The sequence below is a fragment of the Pseudophryne corroboree genome, chromosome 5 (genome assembly GCF_028390025.1).
Source record: "Pseudophryne corroboree isolate aPseCor3 chromosome 5, aPseCor3.hap2, whole genome shotgun sequence".
NCBI classification, from domain to species: domain Eukaryota; kingdom Metazoa; phylum Chordata; class Amphibia; order Anura; family Myobatrachidae; genus Pseudophryne; species Pseudophryne corroboree.
This window is the reverse complement of record NC_086448.1, coordinates 847,433,016-847,460,192: the sequence shown is the minus strand read 5'-3', so window position 1 is coordinate 847,460,192 and position 27,177 is coordinate 847,433,016. Positions and strand designations below refer to the sequence as shown.

The following is a 27,177-nucleotide window of genomic DNA, read 5'->3' as shown; positions in this document are numbered from 1 at the left end:
GGAGGTAATGGGGGAGGATAGTGTATGGAGGTTATGCGGTGCTGTTTAGAGGGGAGGTAATGGGGTTGGATAGTGTATGGAGGTAATGTGGGGACTGTATAGAGGGGAGGTAATGGGGTAGGATAGTGTATGGAGGTTATGTGGGGACTGTATAGAGGGGAGGTAATGGGGTAGGATAGTGTATGGAGGTTATGTGGGGACTGTATAGAGAGGAGGTAATGGGGTAGGATAGTGTATGGAGGTTATGTGGGGACTGTATAGAGGGGAGGTAATGGGGTAGGATAGTGTATGGAGGTTATGTGGGGACTGTATAGAGGGAAGGTAATGGGGTAGGATAGTGTATGGAGGTTATGTGGGGACTGTAGAGAGGGGGGTAATGGGGTAGGATAGTGTATTTAGGTTATGCGGGGACTGTTTAGAGAGGAGGTGATGGGGGAGGTTAGTGTATTGAGGTTATGTGGGGACTGTATAGAGGGGAGGTAATGGGGTAGGATAGTGTATGGAGGTTATACGGGGCTGTATAGAGGGGAGGTAATGGGGTTGGATAGTGTATGGAGGTTATGTGGGGACTGTATAGAGGGGAGGTAATGGGGTGGGATAGTGTATAAAGGTTATGTGGGGACTGTATAGAGGGGAGGTAATGGGGTAGGATAGTGTATGGAGGTTATGTGGGGACTGTATAGAAAGGAGGTAATCGGGTAGGATAGTGTATGGAGGTTATGTAAGGACTGTATAGAGAGGAGGTAATGGGGTAGGATAGTGTATGGAGATTATGTAAGGACTGTATAGAGGGGGGTAATGGGGTAGGATAGTGTATGGAGGTTATGTGGGGACTGTATAGAGGGGGGTAATGGGGTAGGATAGTGTATTTAGGTTATGTGGGGACTGTATAGAGGGGAGGATAGTGTATGGAGGTTATGCGGGGACTGTATAGAGAGGAGGTGATGGGGGAGGTTAGTGTATTGAGGTTATGTGGGGACTGTATAGAGGGGAGGTAATGGGGTAAGATAGTGTATGGAGGTTATACGGGGCTGTATAGAGGGGAGGTAATGGGGTTGGATAGTGTATGGAGGTTTTGTGGGGACTGTATAGAGGGGAGGTAATGGGGTAGGATAGTGTATGAAGGTTATGTGGGGACTGTATAGAGGGGAGGTAATGGGGTAGGATAGTGTATGGAGGTTATGTGGGGACTGTATAGAAAGGAGGTAATCGGGTAGGATAGTGTATGGAGGTTATGTAAGGACTGTATAGAGAGGAGGTAATGGGGTAGGATAGTGTATGGAGATTATGTAAGGACTGTATAGAGGGGGGTAATGGGGTATGATAGTGTATGGAGGTTATGTGGGGACTGTATAGAGGGGGGTAATGGGGTAGGATAGTGTATTTAGGTTATGTGGGGACTGTATAGAGGGGAGGATAGTGTATGGAGGTTATGCGGGGACTGTATAGAGAGGAGGTGATGGGGGAGGTTAGTGTATTGAGGTTATGTGGGGACTGTATAGAGGGGAGGTAATGGGGTAGGATAGTGTATGGAGGTTATGTGGGGACTGTATAGAAAGGAGGTAATCGGGTAGGATAGTGTATGGAGGTTATGTAAGGACTGTATAGAGAGGAGGTAATGGGGTAGGATAGTGTATGGAGATTATGTAAGGACTGTATAGAGGGGGGTAATGGGGTATGATAGTGTATGGAGGTTATGTGGGGACTGTATAGAGGGGAGGTAATGGGGGTTGGATAGTGTATGGAGGTTATGTGGGGACTGTATAGAGAGGAGGTAATGGGGTAGGATAGTGTATGGAGATTATGTGGGGACTGTATAGAGGGGAGGTAATGGGGTAGGATAGTGTATGGAGGTTATGTGGGGACTGTATAGAGGGGAGGTAATGGGATAGGATAGTGTATGGAGGTTATGTGGGGACTGTATAGAGGGGAGGTAATGGGGTATGATAGTGTATGGAGGTTAAGGACTGTATAGAGGGGGGTAATGGGGTAGGATTGTGTATGGAGATTATGTGGGGACTGTATAGAGGGGAGGTAATGGGGTAGGATAGTGTATTGAGGTTATGTGGGGCTGTATAGAGGGGAGGTAATGGGGTAGGATAGTGTGTGGAGGTTATGTGGGGACTGTATAGAGGGAAGGTAATGGGGTATGATAGTGTATGGAGGTTATGTGGGGACTGTATAGAGAGGAGGTAATGGGGTAGGATAGTGTTTGGAGATTATGTAAGGACTGTATAGAGGGGGGGTAATGGGGTAGGATAGTGTATGGAGGTTACGTAAGGACTGTATAGAGAGGAGGTAATGGGGTAGGATAGTGTTTGGAGATTATGTAAGGACTGTATAGAGGGGGGTAATGGGGTAGGATAGTGTATGGAGGTTATGTGGGGACTGTATAGAGGGGGGTAATGGGGTAGGATAGTGTATTTAGGTTATGTGGGGACTGTATAGAGGGGAGGATAGTGTATTGAGGTTATGTGGGGACTGTATAGAGAAGAGGTAAAGGGGTAGGATAGTGTATGGAGGTTATGCGGGGCTGTATAGAGGGAAGGTAATGGGGTTGGATAGTGTATGGAGGTTATGTGGGGACTGTATAGAGGGGAGGTAATGGGGTAGGATAGTGTATGGAGTTTATGTGGGGACTGTATAGAGGGGAGGTAATGGGGTAGGATAGTGTATGGAGGTTATGTGGGGACTGTATAGAGAGGAGGTAATGGGGTAGGATAGTGTATGGAGGTTATGTGGGGACTGTATAGAGGGGAGGTAATGGGGTAGGATAGTGTATGGAGGTTATGTGGGGACTGTATAGAGGGAAGGTAATGGGGTAGGATAGTGTATGGAGGTTATGTGGGGACTGTAGAGAGGTGGGGTAATGGGGTAGGATAGTGTATGGAGGTTATGTGGGGACTGTATAGAGGGGAGGTAATGGGGTAGGATAGTGTATGGAGGTTATGTGGGGACTGTATAGAGGGGAGGTAATGGGGTAGGATAGTGTATGGAGGTTATGTGGAGACTGTATACAGGTGAGGTAATGGTGTAGGATAGTGTATGGAGGTTATGTAAGGACTGTATAGAGGGGAGGTAATGGGGTAGGATAGTGTATGGCGGTTATGTGGGGACTGTATAGAGGGGAGGTAATGGGGTAGGATAGTGTATGGAGGTTATGTAAGGACTGTATAGAGGGGAGGTAATGGGGTAGGATTGTGTATGGAGGTTATGTGGGGACTGTATAGAGGGGAGGTAATGGGGTAGGATAGTGTATGGAGGTTATGTGAGGACTGTAGAGGGAAGGTAATGGGGTAGGATAGTGTATGGAGGTTATGTGGGGACTGTATAGAGGGGGGTAATGGGGTAGGATAGTGTATGGAGGTTATGTGGGGACTGTATAGAGGGGGGTAATGGGGTAGGATAGTGTATTTAGGTTATGTGGGGACTGTATAGAGGGGAGGATAGTGTATTGAGGTTATGTGGGGACTGTATAGAGAAGAGGTAATGGGGTAGAATAGTGTATGGAGGTTATGCGGGGCTGTATAGAGGGAAGGTAATGGGGTTGGATAGTGTATGGAGGTTATGTGGGGACTGTATAGAGGGGAGGTAATGGGGTAGGATAGTGTATGGAGTTTATGTGGGGACTGTATAGAGGGGAGGTAATGGGGTAGGATAGTGTATGGAGGTTATGTGGGGACTGTATAGAGAGGAGGTAATGGGGTAGGATAGTGTATGGAGGTTATGTGGGGACTGTATAGAGGGGAGGTAATGGGGTAGGATAGTGTATGGAGGTTATGTGGGGACTGTATAGAGGGAAGGTAATGGGGTAGGATAGTGTATGGAGGTTATGTGGGGACTGTAGAGAGGTGGGGTAATGGGGTTGGATAGTGTATGGAGGTTATGTGGGGACTGTATAGAGGGGAGGTAATGGGGTACGATAGTGTATGGAGTTTATGTGGGGACTGTATAGAGGGGAGGTAATGGGGTAGGATAGTGTATGGAGGTTATGTGGGGACTGTATAGAGAGGAGGTAATGGGGTAGGATAGTGTATGGAGGTTATGTGGGGACTGTATAGAGGGGAGGTAATGGGGTAGGATAGTGTATGGAGGTTATGTGGGGACTGTATAGAGGGAAGGTAATGGGGTAGGATAGTGTATGGAGGTTATGTGGGGACTGTAGAGAGGTGGGGTAATGGGGTAGGATAGTGTATGGAGGTTATGTGGGGACTGTATAGAGGGGAGGTAATAGGGTAGGATAGTGTATGGAGGTTATGTGGGGACTGTATAGAGGGGAGGTAATGGGGTAGGATAGTGTATGGAGGTTATGTGGAGACTGTATACAGGTGAGGTAATGGTGTAGGATAGTGTATGGAGGTTATGTAAGGACTGTATAGAGGGGAGGTAATGGGGTAGGATAGTGTATGGCGGTTATGTGGGGACTGTATAGAGGGGAGGTAATGGGGTAGGATAGTGTATGGAGGTTATGTAAGGACTGTATAGAGGGGAGGTAATGGGGTAGGATTGTGTATGGAGGTTATGTGGGGACTGTATAGAGGGGAGGTAATGGGGTAGGATAGTGTATGGAGGTTATGTGAGGACTGTAGAGGGAAGGTAATGGGGTAGGATAGTGTATGGAGGTTATGTGGGGACTGTATAGAGGGGGGTAATGGGGTAGGATAGTGTATGGAGGTTATGTGGGGACTGTATAGAGGGGGGTAATGGGGTAGGATAGTGTATTTAGGTTATGTGGGGACTGTATAGAGGGGAGGATAGTGTATTGAGGTTATGTGGGGACTGTATAGAGAAGAGGTAATGGGGTAGGATAGTGTATGGAGGTTATGCGGGGCTGTATAGAGGGAAGGTAATGGGGTTGGATAGTGTATGGAGGTTATGTGGGGACTGTATAGAGGGGAGGTAATGGGGTAGGATAGTGTATGGAGTTTATGTGGGGACTGTATAGAGGGGAGGTAATGGGGTAGGATAGTGTATGGAGGTTATGTGGGGACTGTATAGAGAGGAGGTAATGGGGTAGGATAGTGTATGGAGGTTATGTGGGGACTGTATAGAGGGGAGGTAATGGGGTAGGATAGTGTATGGAGGTTATGTGGGGACTGTATAGAGGGAAGGTAATGGGGTAGGATAGTGTATGGAGGTTATGTGGGGACTGTAGAGAGGTGGGGTAATGGGGTAGGATAGTGTATGGAGGTTATGTGGGGACTGTATAGAGGGGAGGTAATGGGGTAGGATAGTGTATGGAGGTTATGTGGGGACTGTATAGAGGGGAGGTAATGGGGTAGGATAGTGTATGGAGGTTATGTGGAGACTGTATACAGGTGAGGTAATGGTGTAGGATAGTGTATGGAGGTTATGTAAGGACTGTATAGAGGGGAGGTAATGGGGTAGGATAGTGTATGGCGGTTATGTGGGGACTGTATAGAGGGGAGGTAATGGGGTAGGATAGTGTATGGAGGTTATGTAAGGACTGTATAGAGGGGAGGTAATGGGGTAGGATTGTGTATGGAGGTTATGTGGGGACTGTATAGAGGGGAGGTAATGGGGTAGGATAGTGTATGGAGGTTATGTGGGGACTGTATAGAGGGGGTTAATGGGGTAGGATAGTGTATGGAGGTTATGTGGGGACTGTATAGAGGGAGGTAATGGGGTAGGATAGTGTATGGAGATTATGTGGGGACTGTATAGAGGGGAGGTAATGGGGTAGGATAGTAGGGGTAATTCCAAGTTGATCGCAGCAGGAAATTTTTTAGCATATGGCCAAAACCATGTGCACTGCAGGGGGGGGTGCAGATATAACATGTGCAGAGAGAGTTGGATTTGGGTGGGGTGAGTTCAATCTGCAATCTAAATTGCAGTGTAAAAATAAAGCAGCCAGTATTTACCCTGCACAGAAACAAAATAACCCACCCAGATCTAACTCTTTCTGCAAATGTTATATATGCCCCACCTGCAGTGCACATGGTTTTGCCCAACTGCTAAAAAATTTCCTGCTGCGATCAACTCGGAATTACCCACAGTGTATGGAGGTTATGTGGGGAGTGTATAGAGAGGAGGTAATGGGGTAGAATAGTGTATGGAGGTTATGTAAGGACTGTATAGACAGGAGGTAATGGGGTAGAATAGTGTATGGAGGTTATGTGGGGACTGTATAGAGGGGAGGTAATGGGGTAGGATAGTGTATGGAGATTATGTGAGGACTGTAGAGGGAAGGTAATGGGGTAGGATAGTGTATGGAGGTTATGTGGGGACTGTATAGAGGGGAGATAATGGGGTAGGATAGTGTATGGAGGTTTTGTGAGGACTGTATAGAGGGGAGGTAATGGGGTAGGATAGTGTATGGAGGTTATGTGGGGACTATATAGAGGAGAGGTAATGGGGTAGGATAGTGTATGGAGGTTATGTGGGGACTGTATAGAGGGGAGATAATGGGGTAGGATAGTGTATGGAGGTTATGTGAGGACTGTATAGAGGGGAGATAATGGGGTAGGATAGTGTATGGAGGTTATGTGGGGACTATATAGAGGAGAGGTAATGGGGTAGGATAGTGTATGGAGGTTATGTGGGGACTGTATAGAGGGGAGGTAATGGGGTAGAATAGTGTATGTAGATTATGTGGCGACTGTATAGAGAGGAGGTAATGGGGTAGGATAGTGTATGGAGGTTATGTAAGGACTGTATAGAGCCGATCCCTGTTTCACATCTGTTCTTGTTCCTTCTGTACAGTGTCTGCCAGACCCACTCCACCCACTCAGGGAGACCTGTGTCACACCGGGCAGTTCCAGTGTAGAAACGGTCACTGCGTCCTCGCCGGTCCTCATGGAGTCGTATGCAATGGAATCAATGACTGTGGAGACCAATCCGATGAGATTTTCTGTGGTAATGTCCTTGTACTGGGGTCTTGTTCAGGGCAGATGACCTCAGCTAATGGACCGTCCTCTAGATGGCGCTGAAGGACACTTACCCCATAAATGCTGATAAAACATTTCAGTCAGACAGATGTGTCCTCCTACACCTAGCACCTATACACCATACGGCGTGAGACATCTGGCGCGATGTAGCTGCTCCGAGCGGAGTAACGTAACAGGTTTTTCTTTTTTGCGTTTTATTCACATCGCAGTTGCAGCCAAGCACCTCTCACAGGGGTAAATTTACTAAAATTCGTGTTGAGCCGATTTCAGCCGAGATCAATCTTCACCGCCATCGGCCATTTTACATTGCAACTTTTTTAAAACAATATCGGTAATTTACTAAACTACCATGTTTGTTCAGTTTGAGTTTTCTCACGTCATTTGAAATCCAGAGCAGTGATTTATGGGGGAGTTTAGTGAAACACTGCCGGACATGACACAATGAAGCCCGGCTGGACCAGAGAGATCTGTGCAAGGTGTCATTGCGTAAAGTGTCTAAAAGAGTTCAAAGATCCCCCTCCTAAACATAACTACTCCCCGGGGCTCTTGGACCGGTCCTGGTTCTAAAAATACCGGGAAAAATTTGCATAGGGTTCCCCAGTATTATAAGACCCAGCACCGGGGTCTGGAACTGGTCCTGGTTCAAAAATACGGGGGGGAAAGGACATAAGGGTCCCCTGTATTTTTTAAACCAGCACCGGGCTCCACTAGTCAAGAAGATAATGCCACAGCTAGGGGATACATTTGTACAGGTCCCTGTGGCCACAGCATTACCCCCTAACTAGTCAGCCCTGGCCGAGGGTTCCCTGGGGGAGTGGGGACTACCCTAATAAAGAGGTCCCCCCCTCCAGGCACGCCAGGGCTGAAGCCCGAGGTTGTCCCCAGCACCTGTGGGCAATGGGTGACAGGCTGATAGCCATTAAGTTAAAATCAGATAAAATATTGTCTTTTACAGTTTAACTAAAAGTCCCAGCAAGCTTCCCCTGCATGGTAGTACTTGGAGAACCAAAAGAACCAGCATGCGCGGCATTTAAGGACCCACTGGTACCTTTAGTTCTACTGTAAAATGATTACAATAAAGAGAAAACACGCACACCGTGGACAGTAAAACTTTAATATAACATGCTTACACACTCACATACAGTGCGTCTGGAAAGTATTCACAGCACTTCACTTTTTCCACATTTTGTTATGTTACAGCCTTATTCCAAAATGGAATAAATGCATTTTTGTCCTCAAATTTCTACACACAATACCCCATAATGACAAAGTGAAAAAAGTTTTTGGGAGATTTTTGCTTATTTATTAAAAATAAAAAACTAAGAAATCACATGTACAGAAATATTCACAGCCTTTGCTCAATACTTTGTTGACGCACCTTTGGCAGCAATTACAGCCTCAGGTCTTTTTGAATATGATGCCACAAGCTTGGCACACCTATCTTTGGGCAGTTTCGCCTATTCCTCTTTGCCGCACTTCTCAAGCTCCATCAGGTTGGATGGGAAGCGTCGGTGCACAGCCATTTTCAGATCTCTCCATAGATGTACAATCGGACAAGTCTGGGGTCTGGCTGGGCTACTCAAGGACACTCACAGAGTTGTCCTGAAGCCACTCCTTTGATATCTTGGCTGTGTGCTTAGGGTCGTTGTCCTGCTGAAAGATGAACTGTCGCCCCAGTCTGAGGTCAAGAGCGCTCTGGAGCAGGTTTTCATCCAGGATGTCTCTGTACATTGCTGCATTCATCTTTCCCTCTATCCTGACTAGCCTCCCAGTTCCTGCCGCTGAAAAACATCCCCACAGCATGACGCTGCCACCACCATGCTTCACTGTAGGGATGGTACTGGCCTGGTGATGAGCGGTGCCTGGTTTCCTCCAAACATGACGCCTGGCATTTACGCCAAAGAGTTCAATCTGTCTCATCAGACCAGAGAATTTTGTTTCTCATGGTCTGAGAGTCCTTCAGGTGCACTTTGGCAAACTCCAGACGGGCTGCCATGTGCTTTTTACTAAGGAGTGGCTTCCGTCTGGCCACTCTACCATACAGGCCTGATTGGTGGATTACTGCAGAGATGGTTGTCCTTCTGGAAGGGTCTCCTGTCTCCACAGAGGAATGCTGTAGCTCTGACAGAGTGACCATCAGGTTCTTGGTCACCTCTCTGACTAGGGCCCCTCTCCCTCGATCGCTCAGTTTAGACGGCCGGCCAGCTCTAGGTGGTTCCGAACTTCTTCCATTTACGGATGATGGAGGCCACTGTGCTCATTAGGACCTTCAAAGCAGCAGATATTTTTCTGTACCCTTCCCCAGATTTGTGCCTCAAGACAATCCTGTCTCGGAGGTCTACAGACAATTCCTTTGACTAATATAACAAACTTGCAACCTTAAAAAAGGTAGCACAAGGAGCGCTCATAGTATATTTAAATAAAATGCAATTTATTCACATGATATGTAGTACTGTCTATCAACAATGTTAAAACAGCAACATAAGATATAATATGTAACAATAGTATATGTCTCTCTTGTGATAATTGTATCAATTATAAAAGAATAAGAAGCTGTACAGTAGTCCATTAATTAGGTATACTTAGGACCAAATGTCTTATGGATGATCCCAGACACAGTCCATGTTTAGGTATATTTTGTTAACAGCCACCAATTGGGTATGCTAACCACCTTGTTTAAGAAATGTTCTCACCATTGGGAGCCATCACTATGAAGTATTACCGGTGTAGTGCAGAGGTCACAGGATTGTCTCAAAGTTTGTTATATTTTTCTATATCAGACCACCAGATGGTCAATTAGGAGCAGCTATTTCTTTTAATTGAGTGTCTATTCATACTGTTATTTATAGGTGCGCCCGATTTACTTTCTTAGGAAAGTTTTGATTATATAAATTCCTTTGACTTCATGCTTGGTTTGTGCTCAGACATGCACTGTCAAGTGTGGGACCTTATATAGACAGGTGTGTACCTTTCCAAATCATGTCCAATCACCTGAATTTACTGCAGGTGGACTCCAATTAACCTGTAGGAACATCTCAAGGATGATCAGTGGAAACAGGATGCACCTGATCTCAATTTTAAGCTTCATGGCAAAGGCTGTGAAAACTTATGTACATGTGATTTCTTAGTTTTTTATTTCTAATAAATTTGCAAACATCTCAAAAAAACTTTTTTCATGTTATTATTATGGGGTATTGTGTGTAGAATTTTGAGGGAAAAAATTAATTTATTCCATTTTGGAATAAGGCTGTAACATAACAAAATGTGGAAAAAGTGAAGCGCTGTTAATACTTTCCGAATGCACTGTATACTTACCTACATCCCACGTAGCCATTCCCATCTACTTCTCCATATAGAAATCCAGAAGGTACCTGTAAAAAATAAAAAAAAATACTTGCCTATTTCCAGTGTGCATCGGTTCTCTCCATTCCATGTAGGCATCCACAGGGTTAAAAAATAACGCAAACATCCCGGACCAGAATGGACAAGTAGAAGTGTGTACACATACATTTCTACTACGTGACTCCCAAGCCTCCACGTGACTGTTACTAGCGGAACCTGGCAGCCAATCAGGAGCCGCCGACATAGCAACAGCTTCCTGATAGGCTGAGCCCTGGGAGAGCAAAGCCAATCACTGTTTGTCCATATGAATGAATGGAAACGCTCGGCTCCATTCATTCCTATGGTGGTAAATGCCTAATTGAAAAAAACCACAAGGTCATCCCCAATTACCTTGTGGTTTCCCTTTCTAACCACAAGGTATCAGCATGGCTCAGTAATTAACTCCTTATTTACCATAGATAAGTCATGTACTCAGCACTGGGTTCCCTGTCCATGTGCTCATTGCTGGCAGCAGAGAGGACTCAGCACTGGGTTCCCTGTCTATGTACTCATTGCTGGCAGCAGAGAAGACTCAGCACTGGGTTCCCTGTCTATGTACTAATTGCTGGGAGCAGAGAGGACTCTGCACTGGGTTCCCTGTCCATGTAGTCATTGCTGGGAGCAGAGAGGACTCAGCACTGGGTTACCTGTCCATGTAGTCATTGCTGGGAGCAGAGAGGACTCAGCACTGGGTTCCCTGTCTATGTACTCATTGCTGGGAGCAGAGAGGACTCAGCACTGGGTTCCCTGTCCATGTAGGCATTGCTGGGAGCAGAGAGGACTCAGCACTGGGTTCCCTGTCCATGTGCTCATTGCTGGAAGCAGAGAGGACTCAGCACTGGGTTCCCTGTCTATGTACTCATTGCTGGCAGCAGAGAGGACTCGGCACTGGGTTCCCTGTCTATGTACTCATTGCTGGGAGCAGAGAGGACTCAGCACTGGGTTCCCTGTCCATGTAGTCATTGCTGGGAGCAGAGAGGACTCAGCACTGGGTTCCCTGTCTATGTACTCATTGCTGGCAGCAGAGAGGACTCGGCACTGGGTTCCCTGTCTATGTACTCATTGCTGGGAGCAGAGAGGACTCAGCACTGGGTTCCCTGTCCATGTGCTCATTGCTGGAAGCAGAGAGGACTCAGCACTGGGTTCCCTGTCTATGTACTCATTGCTGGCAGCAGAGAGGACTCGGCACTGGGTTCCCTGTCTATGTACTCATTGCTGGGAGCAGAGAGGACTCAGCACTGGGTTCCCTGTCCATGTGCTCATTGCTGGAAGCAGAGAGGACTCAGCACTGGGTTCCCTGTCTATGTACTCATTGCTGGCAGCAGAGAGGACTCGGCACTGGGTTCCCTGTCTATGTACTCATTGCTGGGAGCAGAGAGGACTCAGCACTGGGTTCCCTGTCCATGTAGTCATTGCTGGGAGCAGAGAGGACTCAGCACTGGGTTCCCTGTCTATGTACTTATTGCTGGCAGCAGAGAGGACTCAGCAGTGGGTTCCCTGTCCATGTACTCATTGCTGGGAGCAGAGAAGACTCAGCACTGGGTTCCATGTCTATGTACTCATTGCTGGGAGCAGAGAAGACTCAGCACTGGGTTCCCTGTCTATGTACTCATTGCTGGCAGCAGAGAAGACTCAGCACTGGGTTCCCTGTCTATGTACTCATTGCTGGCAGCAGAGAGGACTCAGCACTGGGTTACCTGTCCATGTACTCATTGCTGGCAGCAGAGAGGACTCAGCACTGGGTTCCCTGTCTATGTACTCATTGCTGGCAGCACAGAGGACTCAGCACTGGGTTCCCTGTCTATGTACTCATTGCTGGCAGCAGAGAAGACTCGGCACTGGGTTCCCTGTCCATGTGCTCATTGCTGGCAGCAGAGAGGACTCAACACTGGGTTCCCTGTCTATGTACTCATTGCTGGCAGCAGAGAGGACTCAGCACTGGGTTCCCTATCTATGTACTCATTGCTGGCAGCAGAGAGGACTCAGCACTGGGTTCCCTGTCTATGTACTCATTGCTGGCAGCAGAGAAGATTCAGCACTGGGTTCCCTGTCCATGTGCTCATTGCTGGCAGCAGAGCGGACTCAGCACTGGGTTCCCTGTCCATGTACTCATTGCTGGCAGCAGAGAGGACTCAGCACTGGGTTCCCTGTCCATGTAGTAATTGCTGGGAGCAGAGAGGACACAGCACTGGGTTCCCTGTCTATGTACTCATTGCTGGCAGCAGAGAGGACTCAGCACTGGGTTCCCTGTCTATGTACTCATTGCTGGTAGCAGAGAGGACTCAGCACTGGGTTCCCTGTCTATGTACTCATTGCTGGCAGCAGAGAAGACTCGGCACTGGGTTCCCTGTCCATGTGCTCATTGCTGGCAGCAGAGAGGACTCAGCACTGGGTTCCCTGTCTATGTACTTATTGCTGGGAGCAGAGAATACTCAGCAATGGGTTCCTTGTCCATGTGCTCATTGCTGGCAGCAGAGAGGACTCAGCACTGGGTTACCTGTCCATGTACTCATTGCTGGCAGCAGAGAAGACTCAGCACTGGGTTCCCTGTCTATGTACTTATTGCTGGGAGCAGAGAAAACTCAGCACTGGGTTCCTTGTCCATGTACTCATTGCTGGGAGCAGAGAAGACTCAGCAGTGGGTTCCCTGTCTATGTACTTATTGCTGGGAGCAGAGAAGACTCAGCACTGAGTTCCTTGTCCATGTAGTCATTGCTGGGAGCAGAGAGGGGCAGGAATCAGGCTGGTGTGTAATGATGTCTCCTCCCTTCCCCTTATATCACAGGCACGGCTGTGGCCCCTCTCTCCCCTGTGCCATGGGGCTGTCGTCAGTCTCAGTATCACTGTAGATCCTCCGGGAACTGCATAGAGGCGTCTCAGCGGTGTGATGGAGTCCGGGACTGCTTGGATGGAGCGGATGAATCTGGCTGCGTCCCCCGGCCTGGTGGCACTTTGCAGCCCAGCATCAGGTGAGGTCAGAGGAGGTGAGCTGGGTGAGGTATGGCAGCGGGGTCCTGCGGATATCTGCATTCTGCGCATGCAGTAAGGGATCAGCAACCGCACATGCGCCGGGTCAGGTGTACGCACATGGACGGGGATCGCTAGCATGTATGGGTTCATCCAGCTGCCAACCGGCCACAGTTTCCATGTAATGCGCATTTCTTGCCGGCAACCATGCCAACACATAGAACAGACCCACCTTGTGCCAGTATCTGGGCCCGGTGGTAGCAGACAGAGAGGGGACACGTGTCAGAATGATGCTTTGCGCCCAGCGTTTGTGTAAGTCCTGATACTAGTAATGGTGAGGATGGGGGAACGGCAGCCGGGACAGGCTTCCACCTGCAGGCGCGCAGATCTCCACCATAGGATAAGGAAGGAAGTAGCCTGCCACGGCCACAAAGGAAAGCGGCTGCGGGTATGTTCCATCCGTATCAGGTCCAGAGTGAGCGCCATTCTTGTACCGGGTAAAAGGGCAAAGTTGCTAAATGTAGACCCTGTGCGCCATCAAATGTAATCATTCATAGCGGAGCGCCATCAGATGCAATCCATCATAGCGGAGCACCATCAGATGTAATCCATCATAGCGGAGCGCCATCATCAGATGTAATCCATCATAGCGGAGCGCCATCAGATGTAATCCATCATAGCGGAGCACCATCAGATGTAATCCATCATAGTGGAGCACCATCAGATGTAATCCATCATAGCGAAGCGCCATCATCAGATGTAATCCATCATAGCGGAGCACCATCAGATGTAATCCATCATAGCGAAGCGCCATCATCAGATGTAATCCATCATAGCGAAGCGCCATCATCAGATGTAATCCATCATAGCGAAGCGCCATCATCAGATGTAATCCATCATAGCGGAGCGCCATCATCAGATGTAATCCATCATAGCAGAGCGCCATCATCAGATGTAATCCATCATAGCGGAGCACCATCAGATGTAATCCATCATAGCGGAGCACCATCAGATGTAATCCATCATAGCGAAGCGCCATCATCAGATGTAATCCATCATAGCGGAGCACCATCAGATGTAATCCATCATAGCGAAGCGCCATCATCAGATGTAATCCATCATAGCGAAGCGCCATCATCAGATGTAATCCATCATAGCGGAGCGCCATCATCAGATTTAATCCATCATAGCGGAGCACCATCATCAGATGTAATCCATCATAGCGGAGCTCCATCATCAGATGTAATCCATCATAGCGGAGCGCCATCATCAGATGTAATCCATCATAGCGGAGCACCATCATCAGATTTAATCCATCATAGCGGAGCACCATCATCAGATGTAATCCATCATAGCGGAGCTCCATCATCAGATGTAATCCATCATAGCGGAGCGCCATCATCAGATGTAATCCATCATAGCAGAACTTGCGTTACTCATAATCATCACATTTGTAATTCTGTCTCATTGATCTCCAGGGTAGAAGAGCAGAACAGCCTTGGGGTCAGCCCGGCAGGAACAGATGTACCCATCCCTCCTACTGGACTTGTGGAAGTGAGTCCAAGACAGGTGAGACAAGACACTGCAGGACTTGTGTATGTGATAAAAAGCTTGTGCCAGGAGCAGGATCCCCCTACAGCGTGCTGGTGAGGGCACTAAGGCAGGTCCTCTATTGTGTACAGTCTATACACCCAGAATCCCCTGAGGTTGCCACTAACCAAGATCCCTACAGTGTGCTGGTGAGGCCACTAAGCCAGGTCCTCCAGTGTGTACAGTCTATACACCCAGCACCTCCTGAGGAGGTTGCTAAGCCAGGATCCCCTACAGTGTGCTGGTGAGGCCACTAAGCCAGGTCCTCCAGTGTGTACAGTCTATACACCCAGCACCTCCTGAGGAGGTCACTAAGCCAGGAACCCCTACAGTGTGCTGGTGAGGCCACTAGGCCAGGTCCTCCAGTGTGTACAGTCTATACACCCAGCACCTCCTGAGGAGGTCACTAAGCCAGGATCCCCTACAGTGTGCTGGGGAGGCCACTAAGCCAGGTCCTCCAGTGTGTACAGTCTATACAGCCAGCACCTCCTGAGGAGGTCACTAAGCCAGGATCCCCTACAGTGTGCTGGGGAGGCCACTAAGCCAGATCCTCCAGTGTGTACAGTCTATACATCCAGCACCTCCTAAAGAGGTCACTAAGACAGGATCCCCTACAGTGTGCTGGTGAGGCCTCTAAGCCAGGTCCTCCAGTGTGTACAGTCTATACAGCCAGCACCTCCTGAGGAGGTCACTAAGCCAGGATCCCTCTACAGCAGAGGCTCCCAACCACGGTCCTCAAGGCACCCCAACAGTCCAGGATTTAGGTATATCCATGGCTCAGCACAGATGGTTAAATCAGATTGACTGAGGTGCTAATTAAGTCACCTGTGGCCAAGCATGGATACATTTAAAACCTAGACCGTTGGGGTGCCTTGAGGACCGCGTTTGGGAACCTCTGCCCTACAGTGTGCTGGTGAGGCCACTAAGCCAGGTCCACCAGTGTGTACAGTCTATACAGCCAGCACCTCCTGAGGAGGTCACTAAGCCAGGATCCCTCTACAGCAGAGGCTCCCAACCACGGTCCTCAAGGCACCCCAACAGTCCAGGATTTAGGTATATCCATGGCTCAGCACAGATGGTTAAATCAGATTGACTGAGGTGCTAATTAAGTCACCTGTGGCCAAGCATGGATACATTTAAAACCTAGACCGTTGGGGTGCCTTGAGGACCGCGTTTGGGAACCTCTGCCCTACAGTGTGCTGGTGAGGCCACTAAGCCAGATCCTCCAGTGTGTACAGTCAATACACCCAGCACTTCCTGAGGAGGTCACTAAGCCAGGATCCCCCTACAGTGTGCTGGTGAGGCCACTAAGCCAGGTCCACCAGTGTGTACAGTCTATACACCCAGCACCTCCTGAGGAGGTCACTAAGCCAGGATCCCCCTACAATGTGCTGGTGAGGCCTTTAAGTCAGGTCCTCCAGTGTATACAGTCTATACAGCCAGCACCTCCTGAGGAGGCCACTAAGCCAGGATCCCCTACAGTGTGCTGGTGAGGCCACTAAGTCAGGTCCTCCAGTGTGTACAGTCTATACACCCAGCACCTCCTGAGGAGGCTACAAGGAAGTAAGATCTGGGAGATCCTCTGCTCAGGCTGAATATCCAGATCAGGTCCCAGGCCAATTGGTTTCTGAGGGACCATTATCTGGCAACACGGCCACACATGCTGTGATATTGGGCCCTATATGTCACCATTAATGCGCATTTCTCCAACACTCTCCCGTATTGGGAACTGTAAATTGTAGGTTAGTATAAGACTTTAAAGGGTTTGTTCTCCATTTCCAGGAACCTTCAGGAACTGATCAGTCTACGATCCCAGGACCGGAGGGGTCTTTTCCAGCAGGTAAATGTGAATGCAGGAATGATCGCAGTACGTGTTGTGTGAATCGGCACGCACCGATCCATGGTGGATAACTGCTGCTGTCCGCCCTCTGCAGGTCCGTGCGACGTGTCCCTCGGGCTGGAAGATGGCCGGGTACATTACAAGCAGCTCACTGCGTCCTCTCACAAGGAGAATAATCCGCCAGATGCCGGACGTCTGAACATCGTGCCAAACATGTCAGTCCTAGAACAGCTGATTGCAGAGCATTGGGAGTTACTCTCTAGAGCAGCTGATTGCAGAGCGCTGGGCTGGGAGTTACTCTCTAAAACAGCTGATTGCAGAGCGTTGGGAGTTACTCTCTAGAACAGCTGATTGCAGAGCGCTGGGCTGGGAGTTACTCTCTAAAACAGCTGATTGCAGAGCATTGGGAGTTACTCTCTAGAACAGCTGATTGCAGAGCATTGGGAGTTACTCTCTAGAACAGCTGATTGCAGAGCATTGGGAGTTACTCTCTAGAACAGCTGATTGCAGAGCGCTGGGCTGGGAGTTACTCTCTAGAACAGCTGATTGCAGAGCGTTGGGCTGGGAGTTACTCTCTGGAACAGCTGATTGCAGAGCATTGCGAGTTACTCTCTAGAACAGCTGATTGCAGAGTGTTGGGAGTTACTCTCTAGAACAGCTGATTGCAGAGCGTTGGGCTGGGAGTTACTCTCTGGAACAGCTGATTGCAGAGCATTGGGAGTTACTCTCTAGAACAGCTGATTGCAGAGCGTTGGGCGTTACTCTCTAGAACAGCTGATTGCAGAGCACTGGGAGTTACTCTAGAACAGCTGATTGCAGAGCATTGGGAGTTACTCTTGAGAACTGCTGATTGCAGAGCATTGGGCTGGGAGTTACTCTCTAGAACAGCTGATTGCAGAGCGTTGGGAGTTACTCTTTAGAACAGCTGATTGCAGAGCATTGGGCTGGGAGTTACTCTCTAGAACAGCTGAATGCAGAGCGTTGGGAGTTGCTCTCTAGAAGAGCTGATTGCAGAGCATTGGCAGTTATTCTCTAGAACAGCTGATTGCAGAGCGTTGGGCTGGTAGTTACTCTCTAGAACAACTGACTGCGGAGCGTTGGGCTGGGAGTTACTCTCTAGAACAGCTGATTGCAGAGCGTTGGGAGTTACTCTCTAGAACAGCTGATTGCAGACTGTTGGGCTGGGAGTTACTCTCTAGAACAGCTGATTGCAGAGCGCTGGGAGTTACTTTCTAGAACAGCTGATTGCAGAGCGCTGGGAGATACTCTCTAGAACAGCTGATTGCAGAGCATTGGGAGTTACTCTTTAGAACAGCTGATTGCAGAGCATTGGGCTGGGAGTTACTCTCTAGAACAGCTGATTGCAGAGCATTGGCCTGGGAGTTACTCTCTAGAACAGCTGATTGCAGAGCGTTGGGCTGGGAGTTACTCTCTAGAACAGCTTATTGCAGAGTGTTGGGCTGGGAGTTACTGTCTAGAACAGCTTATTGCAGAGTGTTGGGCTGGGTGTTACTCTCTAGAACAGCTGATTGCAGAGCGCTGGACTGGGAGTTACTCTCTAGAACAGCTTATTGCAGAGCATTGGGCTGGGAGTTACTCTCTAGAACAGCTGATTGCAGAGCATTGGGCTGGGAGTTACTCTCTAGAACAGCTGATTGCAGAGCATTGGGCTGGGAGTTACTCTCTAGAACAGCTGATTGCAGAGCGCTGGGAGTTGCTCTCTAGAGCAGCTGATTGCAGAGCACTGGGAGTTACTCTCTAGAACAGCTGATTGCAGAGCACTGGGAGTTACTCTATAGAACAGCTGATTGCAGAGCGCTGGGAGTTACTCTCTACAGCAGCTGATTGCAGAGCGCTGGGAGTTACTCTCTAGAACAGCTGATTGCAGAGCGCTGGGAGTTACTCTCTAGAACAGCTGATTGCAGAGCGCTGGGAGTTACTCTCTAGAACAGCTGTTTGCAGAGTGTTGGGCTGGGAGTTACTCTCTAGAACAGCTGATTGCAGAGTGTTGGGCTGGGAGTTACTCTCTAGAACAGCTGATTGCAGAGCGTTGGACTGGGAGTTACTCTCTAGAACAGCTTATTGCAGAGCATTGGGCTGGGAGTTACTCTCTAGAACAGCTGATTGCACAGCGCTGGGAGTTACTCTCTAGAACAGCTTATTGCAGAGTGTTGGGCTGGGAGTTACTCTCTAGAACAGCTGTTTGCAGAGTGTTGGGCTGGGAGTTACTCTCTAGAACAGCTTATTGCAGAGTGTTGGGCTGGGAGTTACTCTCTAGAACAGCTGATTGCAGAGCATTGGGCTGAGAGTTACTCTCTAGAACAGCTGATTGCAGAGCATTGGGCTGGGAGTTACTCTCTAGAGCAGCTGATTGCAGAGCACTGGGAGTTACTCTCTAGAACAGCTGATTGCAGAGCGCTGGGAGTTACTCTCTAGAACAACTGTTTGCAGAGTGTTGGGCTGGGAGTTACTCTCTAGAACAGCTGTTTGCAGAGTGTTGGGCTGGGAGTTACTCTCTAGAACAGCTTATTGCAGAGTGTTGGGCTGGGAGTTACTCTCTAGAACAGCTGATTGCAGAGTGTTGGGCTGGGAGTTACTCTCTAGAACAGCTGATTGCAGAGCATTGGGCTGGGAGTTACTCTCTAGAGCAGCTGATTGCAGAGCACTGGGAGTTACTCTCTAGAACAGCTGATTGCAGAGCGTTGGGCTGGGAGTTACTCTCTAGAACAGTTGTTTGCAGAGTGTTGGGCTGGGAGTTACTCTCTAGAACAGCTGATTGCAGAGTGTTGGACTGGGAGTTACTCTCTAGAGCAGCTGATTGCAGAGCACTGGGAGTTACTCTCTAGAACAGCTGATTGCAGAGCGTTGGGCTGGGAGTTACTCTCTAGAACAGTTGTTTGCAGAGCATTGGGCTGGGAGTTACTCTCTAGAGCAGCTGATTGCAGAGCATTGGGCTGGGAGTTACTCTCTAGAGCAGCTGATTGCAGAGCACTGGGAGTTACTCTCTAGAACAGCTGATTGCAGAGCGTTGGGCTGGGAGTTACTCTCTAGAACAGTTGTTTGCAGAGTGTTGGGCTGGGAGTTACTCTCTAGAACAGCTGATTGCAGAGTGTTGGGCTGGGAGTTACTCTCTAGAACAGCTGATTGCAGAGTGTTGGGCTGGGAGTTACTCTCTAGAACAGCTGATTGCAGAGCGCTGGGAGTTACTCTCTAGAGCAGCTGATTGCAGAGCGCTGGGAGTTACTCTCTAGAGCAGCTGATTGCAGAGCGCTGGGAGTTACTTTCTAGAACAGCTGATTGCAGAGCGCTGGGAGTTACTCTCTAGAGCAGCTGATTGCAGAGCACTGGGAGTTACTCTCTAGAACAGCTGATTGCAGAGCGCTGGGAGTTACTTTCTAGAACAGCTGATTGCAGAGCGCTGGGAGTTACTCTCTAGAACAGCTGATTGCAGTGCGCTGGGAGTTACTCTCTAGAGCAGCTGATTGCAGAGCACTGGGAGTTACTCTCTAGAACAGCTGATTGCAGAGCGCTGGGAGTTACTTTCTAGAACAGCTGATTGCAGAGCGCTGGGAGTTACTCTCTAGAGCAGCTGATTGCAGAGCATTGGGAGTTACTCTCTAGAACAGCTGATTGCAGAGCGCTGGGAGTTACTCTCTAGAGCAGCTGATTGCAGAGCGCTGGGAGTTACTCTCTAGTACAGCTGATTGCAGAGCACTGGGAGTTACTCTCTAGAGCAGCTGATTGCAGAGCGCTGGGAGTCACTCTCCGGGTCCACGAGAGTCCGGCTTTCTGTAGGTGACACGACAAGGACCTCACACCGTTATTTCTTATCTCCCTCCTCAGCCTGAACATTGTGCCCGGCTGGAGCCCCCTTTACACCGATAAGCAGCCGTTCTTCCAAGTAGACTTCCTGCAGCTGACCTTCATCTCCGCTATCGTCACCCAGGGCGGGCGACAGTCCGGGGGCTACGTCACCAAATACCGGCTCATGTACAGCCGTGACGGGATTCTCTACCACAACTACACCGGGCGAGTAGCTGGTCCCACGGGGGCTCCGCAGGTAAGTCGCTTCACATTACGGTATCATATGGTGACTAGTTACCACCCCGTCAGAATGACGGAACAACATAACAGTAATGTCAGCGGCGGCAATACTTGAATTGCTCCATCAGGCACCATCTAGTGGCCGCCGGTGCACAAAACACTTGAATTCCCCCCGTAGAGGTGAGGAGCAGCGTTAGCCTTTAATTATGAATCTCTTGCCCTTGCCATCCATATTACTCCTCTGTGTGGGGTCTCACAATCTCCTGTACTAATGAAATCTCTGTCTCTGCGGATCAGCTCTTCGACGCCAACACGAACAGTAACACAGCGGCGAGACGGGAGCTGGGACGCGCTTTGCTGACACGTTTCCTGCGCATCTATCCCGTGGAGTATCACAAGGCGATCTACCTACGCTGCGAGATCATCGGATGCCCCTATGGTGAGATGCTGCCCCCGTCATACATACTCTGCAGTAACAGGTGGAAGTATAAGACAGAAGGGGGTTCCGGGCACACGGTGCATGCCACATACTGCGCTATGCCCTGTCCTCAGGCGGCTGCCCTCACCCAAGGGTGCTGGAGAAGGGGACGGCAGTGATGCATTGTCCTGGGTACACCTCGGGGGGGTTCTCTATGGAGCGTAAGTCCCCATGTGTAAGGTCCTCTGCAGATGTAAGGCCAGGCGTCGGGTGGTTATGACAAGAGCATGGCTATGTTTGGGGCTGCAGTACTAGACGTGTCGTATACAGCGGTGCATGGGGTATATATTACACATTCCCATAATCCGATGCCGTGACCGTTACTGGCGATTATCTGAGGATTTACACAACATCGAGATTGTGACGTTATGGGGACTTTGTCTTCTAGAGGAACCCAGGGGACCGCCAGTCACAAGGAGCCCAGGTGCCGTCACGCTTCCCGGAGTGGTACCCCGCTGCCAGCCGGGGGAGTACCAGTGCGGCAGCGGTGAGTGTGTCAACGCATCCAGATCTCTGTGTGATGGGAGAGCCGACTGTGGCGATTTCTCCGATGAGAAAGGATGCGGTAAGAGGTCGTTGTAGTGTCTGATCTGCGCTTGGGCTGTGCGGTTATTGCGTTACAATGTTGTGTTGTATATTACACTAGAGGGTGAGCACACTGTACTCTTCCTCCATGTTACACACGTTACATGCTAGTCTACACCCCCCTCTTACATGTCACGCTCGGAAGCTGCATACAGTGCACATGGGAGCTGCGAGCTGCTGCAGGTATAGGATGAGAGATGGAGACCGCCATCTCTAAGCTGGTATCATATTCAGGTCTTCTTTGCGGTGGGGGTGTCCGTGCTCCCATCAGCCCAGAATGGAGCTCAAAGAGCCATCTCCGCCCTTCTATCCCATATCTATAACTTACACCACAAATGCCCTCACCCTGATCATCAGCCGCTCCCCAAACGCCCACATCTGGCTCATAGCCTGTCCCATTATACTGAGGGAATATTGTGCAATCAGGAGGAAGCAGGGTGATGCCCTGTACATGGTAACACAACGTATATATCAGAATCAAATTCTATGGGCGGTAATCAAATGATTTATCACGCCCAATCTCCTTTCTAAAATGATCCCCGTTATCGCCCATATCGCGCCCATAGTAATCAGGTTTAGGTGTGTAAAGGGTTGGGCGCCCTCACTACCCCGGGGGGTGGCGACCTGAAATGATGATACCACGCCCACCAGCAGAAACAGAAGGGGTGCGGAAGGGGGTGAAAAAATTAGAATACCGCCCTATCAATAACATTTGAAAATGACTGAACTTCTGCACATTAATATATATATATATATATATATATATATATATATATATATGAGGCCAATATTCATCGCCTGTTTCCTTGTTATATGTTTTGTAAATATCATTCGTGCTGCTGTGTTCCTTATGCAGGTTCCTTTTTGAGAGAGAAAGAGAGGGAAAGGATGAGAGATTGGGGGAGAGAGAGATAGGGGGTAAGAGAGAGGGAGAGAGAGAGGGGGGGTAAGAGAGAGGGAGAGAGAGAGGGGGGGGGTAAGAGAGAGGGGGTAAGAGAGAGGGAGAGAGAGGGGGGGTAAGAGAGATTGGGGGAGAGAGATAGGGGTAAGAGAGAGAGAGGGGGGGGTAAGAGAGAGGGAGAGAGAGAGAGGGGGGTAAGAGAGGGAGAGAGAGGGGGGGTGTAAGAGAGATTGGGGGAGAGAGAGATAGGGGTAAGAGAGAGAGAGAGGGGGGGTAAGAGAGAGGGAGAGAGAGGGGGGGGTAAGAGAGATTGGGGGAGAGAGAGATAGGGGTAAGAGAGAGAGAGAGGGGGGGTAAGAGAGAGGGAGAGAGAGAGAGGGGGGGGGTAAGAGAGAGGGAGAGAGGTGGGCAGAATGAGAGCCAGAGAGATAGGGGGGAGAGAGATATATAAGGGGGACTGAGGGGGAGAGAGAGAGAGGGATGGGGAGAAAGAGAGGCAGGCAGATGGAGAGATGGGGGGGATAGCGAGGGAGAAGATAAGGGAAAAGGGAGAGCGAGGTGGGCAGATAGAGAGCAGGAGCTATGAGGGGGAGATAGGGAGGGAAGAGAGACAGAGGTCAGTTGGAGAGCGGGAGAGTTCACGGGGACATAGAGAGGGAGAGGATGAAAGAGAGAGGCAGTCAGATGGAGAGCGGGAGAGATGAGGGGGAGATAGAGAGGGAGGGGAGAGAGGTGGGCAGATGGAGAGCGGGAGCTATGAGGGGGAGATAGAGAGGGAGGGGATGAGAGAGAGAGAGAGGTGGGCAGATGGAGAGCGGGAGAAATGAGGGGGAGATAGAGAGGGAGAGGATGAGAGAGGGAGGGGGAGAGAGAGGTGGGCAGATGGAGAGCGGGAGAGATGAGGGGGAGATAGAGAGGGAGGGGATGAGAGAGGGAGGGGGAGAGAGAGGTGGGCAGATGGAGAGCGGGAGAGATGAGGGGGAGATAGAGAGGGAGAGGATGAGAGGGGGAGGGGGAGAGAGAGGTGGGCAGATGGAGAGCGGGAGAGATGAGGGGGAGATAGAGAGGGAGCGGATGAGAGAAAGGGAGGAGGGGAGAGAGGCAGGCCAATGGAGAGAGGGGGGTATGAAAAAGAGGGAGAGGACAGAGGTGGGCAGACGGAGAGAGGAGGGGGAGATAGAGAGGGAGAGTATGAGAGAGGGAGGGGAGAAAGAGGTGGGCAGATGGAGAGCAGGGTGGGGGGAAAATAGGGAGAAGATGAGAGAGAGAGAGAGGCAGACAGATGGAGAGTGGGAAAGATGAGGGACAGATAGAGAGGGAGAGGATGAGAGAGAGGCAGACAGCTGGAGAGATGGGGGGGAGATAGAGAGTAAGAGGATGAGAGAGAGGGAGGGATGGGGAAGAGAGGTGGGAAGATGGAGGGCGGGAGAGATGACGGACAGAAAGAAAGGGAGAGGATGAGAGAGAGGGAGACAGATGGAGGGTGGGAGAGATGAGGGACAGATAGAAAGGGAGAGGATGAAAGAGGGAGGGAGAGAATGAGAGAGGGAGACAGAGGGAGGGGAGAGAGAGGTGGGAAGATGGAGGGCGGGAGAGATGAGGGGGAGATAGAGAGGGAGAGGATGAGAGAGGGAGGGGGAGAGAGAGGTGGGAAGATGGAGGGCGGGAGAGATGAGGAACAGATAGAAAGGGAGAGGATGAGAGAGGGAGGGAGAGAATGAGAGAGGGAGACAGATGGAGGGTGGGAGAGATGAGGGACAGATAGAGAGGGAGAGGATGAGAGAGAGGCAGACAGCTGGAGAGATGGGGGGAGATAGAGAGTAAGAGGATGAGAGAGAGGGAGAGGATGAGAGAGAGGTGGGAAGATGGAGAGCGGGAGGGATTGGGGGTATTGAGGGGGAGAAAGAGAGAGGCAGACAGATGGAGAGCGGGAGAGATGAGGGGGAGATGGAGAGGGAGAGGATGAGAGAGGGAGGGAGAGGATGAGAGAGAGGCAGACAGATGGAGAGCGGGAGAGATGAGGGGGAGATAGAGAGGGAGAGGATGAGAGAGGGAGGAAGAGGATGAGAGAGAGGCAGACAGATGGAGAGCGGGAGAGATGAGGGGGAGATAGAGAGGGAGAGGATGAGAGAGGGAGGGAGAGGATGAGAGAGAGGCAGACAGATGGAGAGCGGGAGAGATGAGGGACAGATGGAGAGGATGAGAGAGAGGTGGGAAGATGGAGAGCGGGAGAGATGAGGGACAGATAGAGACGGAGAGGATGAGAGAGGGAGAGGATGAGAGAGGGAGACAGATGGAGGGTGGGAGAGATGAAGGACAGATAGAGAGGGAGAGGATGAGAGAGGGAGGGGGAGAGAGAGGTGGGAAGATGGAGAGCGGGAGAGATGAGGGGGAGATAGAGAGGGAGAGGATGAGAGAGAGGCAGACAGATGGAGAGCGGGAGAGATGAGGGGGAGATAGAGAGGGAGAGGATGAGAGAGAGGTGGGAAGATGGAGAGCGGGAGGGATTGGGGGTATTGAGTGGGAGAAAGAGAGAGAGAGAGAGGTGGGCATACTCTACAGCTAGATATTCTTATGATTGGCCAGGACAGGAGTGTAGTACTCGGGGCTCACACAGGACCCCATCATATAATTCCTGTGTTATCCTATAGCGGAGCGCCATCATTCTAATCCTCTGCTCTTCCATCAGGTGTGCTTGTTCCTCCGGGCTCGGCCACTTCCCAGGCAGGTGAGTGATGTATGTAGAAATACCACCAGCTGCCAGTGGGGGCATCACAGTAAGCACCCCTTCCCCCCACTTCCCCAACACACGCCACACATTGGGGTTGGAGACATGACTGGGGCAGAAGAAGTGTCCGCGGGTGACTCCGGATCAGGGCCCATTACACTATTGATGAAAATAAACACTAGAGCCTCAGAGTTATTGCTTATAATTGGCGAGTATTATGTTTATTATGGGCTTGTGTATAATAATGAGTAGCGCAGGTTACCATGGGAACGTCACTCTGCACTGTGCCTCATTGGCTACTTACGTCACTGAGCTTTGCGCAGGCGTTTAGTTGATTGATTGGCGATGGGGTAATCATTAATCAGGTATTGCCGTCACCACAGTGCTTACAGATGTATATTTATGTTTGGGATTATTCTATATACCTCAGTAATCTCTCAGGCGTGGGGGCCGCCTTGGTATTCACAAGGACTTGGGTTATACATGTACAGAAAGTCCTTTCCTTATAAGGCCCCACTTATAGCTAGTAGCAGCATTATATCAATGTCACCTGTGTTCCTCATTCTTCTCACATAGGTGTGACCACTGCTCCCCTAGGTCCGTCATTGTCTCCTGGCACTGTCCGTCTACTCCCCGGACATGTTGGAGAACCCGGAATATATCACCAATCCCAACCAACTGGAGATCCGGGAATACAGAGCATAAAGCCTGGGGAGAGAGTCACTCCAGGTCTCGTCACAGCCCAGCCAGGCATTCAGGAAAAGGACCACGTGAGTGGGAAGCCCGGCTTCAGGATACCAGAAGGACCAGAGCACAGAGAGGGCCCAGAACAAGCAGCGATCTCCTCTGGCTCTCCCGCACATGTAGGGACTCTTCCTCTACCTTCAGTGACTGCATCCAGCAACAGTCCACTGGCTGCCACCACGTCTCTGAGAGAGGGCTTTTCAGGAGGTCCTGGTCTTCACACCAGCGAATCCCAGACAGGCATTCCTGGACTAGCCACTCCATTTGCTGGTAAGGACCTATGGACAACATATAAAGATGTCAGCTCACCACACACAGGTTACCCGGCACTGAGTATAGGAGCAGGAGTGACAGGGATGGGAACAGGAGCAACAGAAGTTGCTACAGATGTCTCATATCGCACTACATCACCAAAACATGATGGTGAACTGGTAATATCTAATCCAGCCTGGGTAAGGACAGACCACCCTGTTCTATCCATGGGGAGCTGGAGTCTTCCAGAACAAACACTACCACAGGGTAGGTCCTCTACCCCCTATAGTGACAAAGAGCCAATGACCAAAGAATCTCCAACTGGGACCCCAGAATTAGCTTCTAGAGCAAGTCTTGAAGAACGTTTGTCTACAGCAAAGCATGCGTGGCCATCCTCCCATTACCATGCAGGTCCACAATCTTCCCCTGACCTATATAGACCTCAGAGTACCCCTAGCCCTACACTGAGAACAGCTTCTCGGGGCAGAGGAGACTCTGGCATGAAGCCGCCTGAGCTTTTTTATATACCGGATGGACATCATGCCAGCTTGAAACCTGGTTCTGGTACAGTCCTTATTTGGAAGGAGCCCATTGTGGTTCCACCAGAAATGGTCCCAGATAAAGAGAGCCACATTAGACCAGGGGACCGAGAAGAACATCAAGCTGCTCATAAATATGAAGGTTTGTATATGTCCTGCTTATACTAAGTTGTGATCTCCTGTAAGAGACGGAGCGCTATGTGACATCAGATTAGTCATA

General features: G+C 49.9%; 1 protein-coding gene across 1 annotated transcript in view; it reads left to right on the top strand.

Moving 5' to 3' along the window:
• LOC134929706 (SCO-spondin-like) overlaps positions 1–27,177 on the top strand; it is a 583,357-nt gene that overhangs the window by 143,095 nt on the left and 413,085 nt on the right. Inside the window, exons 38-47 of the mRNA XM_063925285.1 lie at positions 6,724–6,876; positions 13,075–13,258; positions 14,735–14,825; positions 16,629–16,686; positions 16,781–16,901; positions 20,530–20,746; positions 21,028–21,169; positions 21,597–21,773; positions 25,384–25,422; positions 25,999–27,099. Of these exons, the coding sequence (XP_063781355.1) occupies positions 6,724–6,876; positions 13,075–13,258; positions 14,735–14,825; positions 16,629–16,686; positions 16,781–16,901; positions 20,530–20,746; positions 21,028–21,169; positions 21,597–21,773; positions 25,384–25,422; positions 25,999–27,099 (2,283 nt within the window). The remainder of the gene's footprint in view (positions 1–6,723; positions 6,877–13,074; positions 13,259–14,734; positions 14,826–16,628; positions 16,687–16,780; positions 16,902–20,529; positions 20,747–21,027; positions 21,170–21,596; positions 21,774–25,383; positions 25,423–25,998; positions 27,100–27,177) is intronic.